The 3,628-nt window shown below is 49.6% G+C and overlaps 1 protein-coding gene across 1 annotated transcript; it reads right to left on the bottom strand.

The window, feature by feature from the left end:
• Positions 1 to 768: 768 nt before the first annotated feature.
• On the bottom strand, positions 769 to 2,253 carry LOC103721039 (protein VAPYRIN-LIKE-like). The gene has a single exon (XM_026809997.2). The coding sequence runs from the start codon at positions 2,251 to 2,253 to the stop codon at positions 769 to 771; it is 1,485 nt and encodes a 494-aa protein (XP_026665798.2).
• Between the last annotated feature and the right edge of the window lie 1,375 nt (positions 2,254 to 3,628).

The raw sequence follows: 3,628 nt of genomic DNA, 5'->3' as shown, positions 1-3,628 counted from the left end.
CAAGCACAAAATCAGATGCACATGCTATGTATTTTTAGGACTTGTGATTTGATGCGCTACTTGAACTTCTGTGCATAGTTTGGTACTACCAATTTTGTTATCCTTCTTCGGAAGCTTTTAGCTGGGCTGTCTGATACTACTCCACTGAAGTTATTGATGCTGGATAGCCTCAACTTATGCTGGCTTGTTAAGAGAAAAAGATGCAACCATGGATGCCTGGTAATGTTGGAACAAACAGTATAGAGATGAGTTCATTCATGAAAAATCTAACAGTAGAATTTAAGAAGAAACATTTTGAGACAGCAGTACGACAGGCAACAAACTTTGAAACAAATATCTTGTTCATTTTGATTTAAGCTATCAAACCCCATATCTCGTTATCACAGCAACACACTGGAGCTAAAAAATATGAACGGTCTCATGCAGTTCTTGGCTAGTTCAGAAAGCAGCACCAAAACAAGAAGCTAATGGTGGGATACATCCCAAACCTTCTCCTCTTGGAACAATGCCTGAGAACTTCAGTTCAAGAAGAAGAGTAATTTACCTTCCAAATAGTAAACTTCACTCAATTACATCATGCAGGATCTGATTTCAAACTTTATATTCTCATAGATACAAACTACCCTAATAAATCGATTCGATGCCACCAAAACAAGTTGCAAATTTGCAGCACAAAACTATTTACAAACATCACACAACATCCACCCCATGACCAAGCTTTCTTTGATTTTTTTTTTTTTTTGGGTACAACGGCCGCCCATACAGCTCTTACATGAGTAATGTTGGGGCTTCAATCACACTATTCTTATCACAGGGAGAAAGTGCATAAGCCAAAGAAGACCTGTCGACAGCACGAATATTTTTGTCCAAGGACAAATTGTTCAGTAGGAGATCCAAGCCTTTGAATCCCTTCAAACCGGCGCGCGCCCCGTGCGCCACCAGGCACAGCGCCACCTCCGCGTGCCCCGCCTCCACGGCACACCGTAGCGGCGTGTATCCCTCGTGGTCCACCGCATCCAGCTGCGCTCCGCCGTCGATCAGCGCCCTCACCACCTCGATCCGCCCCTTGAACGCCGCCCGGTGGAGCGCCGTCCACCCGTTTTGGTCCCTCCCGTCCACCGCTGCCCCCCGCGCCAGGCAGCTCCTCACGCTGGCGACGTCGCCGCCGCGCGCTGCCCGGTGGAGCGCGTCGCCCAGCCCGAGCGCGTCGTAGAGCCCCGCGTGGCCACCGTCGATGGCTAGGTCGAACGGTGTCTTCCGCCCGTCTCTCGTCCGCACGAGCCGAGCGTCGTAGGCGGACTGGCCGATCAGGAACATGGCGACATCCAGGTACCCGCCGGCAGAGGCGCAGTGGAGTGGGGTCCACCCGCGGGAGTCGGCCCGGTCGGGATCGCCGCCGCCGGAGGCGACGCAGAGGCGGACGGCGTCTAAGTGCCCGGCCGCCGCCGCGGCGTGAACGGGCGTCCGGCCGTCGGGTCCGGTGGCGCTGGCCCAGGCCGGGTCGGTGCAGGATCCGGCGAGGAGGGAGATGAGGTCCGCGCGGCCGGAGGCGGCGGCGGCGTGGAAAGGGAGATCGGGGGCGGCGGGGTCGACCCGAGCGCCGGCGTCGAGGAGGGCGGCGACGGCGTTGGAGCTGCCGGAGGCGATGGCGAGGGCGAGGGCGGAGCGGCGGTCGTCCCCGCGGACGGCGGGGTCGGCGCCGGCGGCGAGAAGGGCGGAGACTAGGCGATGGTCGCCGGCGGCGGCGGCGGGGAGGAGGAGGGCGGTGACGGAGGCGGGGGAGCAGGCGGAGGCGGCGCGGGAGAGGAGGAAGGCGGCCTCGAGGGAGCCGCGGGATTGGAGGAGGGAGCGGAGGACGTGAGGGCCGACGAGGGCGACGGGGAGGACGGCGTCGCGGAAGACGGTGGCTTTGGCGGGGGCGCGGGAGAAGAGGCGGAGGAGGGCGGCAGGGCTATCGGGCTTGCCGGTGAGGAGGAGGACGGAGCGGACGAGGAGGGAGTCGGGCGGGGAGGCGAGCGGGGGGCTGGGGGATGGGAGGAGGAGGAGGGAGAAGGTGGTGGAGGAGAGCGGTGGGAGGACGGCGACGGCGGCGGGGTGGACGGAGAAAGCAGTGGGGCGGGTGGTGGAGAGGTGGACAGCGACGGCCATGGTGTGCATGAGGTTGGTCACGCGGAACGCGGCGGAGGAGCACCGCTGCGACGGCCGGAATTCGATCTCCAGCTCCTTGGCGTCCACGCTCACCAGCCGGTCCATACCAGGCCCAGTTTGGAACGAGGAGGATTGCAATTCCAGGGATAGGGATAGTTATTCTCTGTATCCCACCCAATTCCGTGGCGGTGGTGGTTGCTGAGGGGAGCGGAAATGGGGGTTAAGGGAAGATTAGACTTTAAAGGAAGAAGATGACGGAGATGATTAATGCTGCTAACAATAACTATAACCAGGAAATTGTTTATTCTTTAACGTAAGAATTGTTTATTCTTTAATATAATATACAAAGACGACGGTGGAACAAGGTTTTGTCTCCTAATAAATTTTAAAATTCAATGCCATTAATAATATTACTATGCTGATTCCTATATTTTGTTTTTATTTTAATTTACTTTTTTTCAATCCTATATTTTATGTTTTGGAGAAATAAAATGGTCAAAAAGAAAGAGGGAGAAGGTGCCTGAGCCTGAGCTCCTCTTGGCCGACCACTGTCCGTGTGTGAAAAGTTTGGAGAAAAGCAGGAATAAGTCCGCAAGTGGTAGGGACTACGCTTGGGTGCACTAATTTCTGAGAAACTACTTGAATAAATTCACCAATTAACAGTGAGAATGGGAGACTTACAGATAAGACTCTCTAAGCTTTTTATCTCAGGGTTAGAATCTAATTTTAGCTTTTTTTTTAGGGCAAGAGTCCTATCGGATTTAGACTTTATTTTGATTGTCCTCAATCATCCTATATTTATATTCTTAATAACTTTTTTGTATCAAAGATATTAGAGGTGCATAATTTAAGAGGGAAAGAAAGTGAGCACTTCTTATTTCTTTGATCTGATTCTTCTCTTTGCTATCAATATTATTTTTTCATTGTAAGCATTTGATAGATTTTAAGTATCTTAATTTCATGTAAAAGAATTTGCAGATTCATCTAAACTCCCTGATCGACCTAAGATGGTCAATAACAAATAAAAATTAAATGTACGAACAAAATTTAAAAACTCTAAATGCAACCAAGGTATTTCCCTTTTGTCTACTTATCAAATTACAAAGAATTATAGAATGCCCATTTATTAGTTGATTTAATTCTTCATACTTATATTGAACATTAGAGTTTAGGAAAAATTTTGAAACAGGGGTCTAAGAAAGATGTCGAAGAGACAAAGGAACAAACAAGATATTGTTGTTTTTTAGGTGAACTATAAAAGGAAGGCGATGATAGGTTAGAGTATATGGATATACTACAAGGTATATAACTGTCTTTGTAAAAGGATATTTCTTTGGAAATAAAACTCTTTTTATATTTTTTTTAACTAAATCCTACTATAAGTAAAATTTGAGAAAAGCTAGTAAGGCATGTCTGGCTTTTCTTTGCCTCGTCAAATGAGAGTATTTAGCTTTTCTGGTAAAAATAGTTTTTGTTTAGA

The sequence above is a fragment of the Phoenix dactylifera genome, chromosome 13 (assembly GCF_009389715.1).
Source record: "Phoenix dactylifera cultivar Barhee BC4 chromosome 13, palm_55x_up_171113_PBpolish2nd_filt_p, whole genome shotgun sequence".
In the NCBI taxonomy this organism is placed as follows: Eukaryota; Viridiplantae; Streptophyta; class Magnoliopsida; order Arecales; family Arecaceae; genus Phoenix; species Phoenix dactylifera.
The sequence above is the reverse complement of the archived record's forward strand: the minus strand, read 5'-3'. Positions and strand labels throughout refer to the sequence as shown.

Coding starts and splice junctions, on each gene's coding strand:
- LOC103721039 (XM_026809997.2), bottom strand. CDS start 2,253: ATGGACCGGCTGGTGAGCGTGGACGCCAAGGAGCTGGAGATCGAATTC.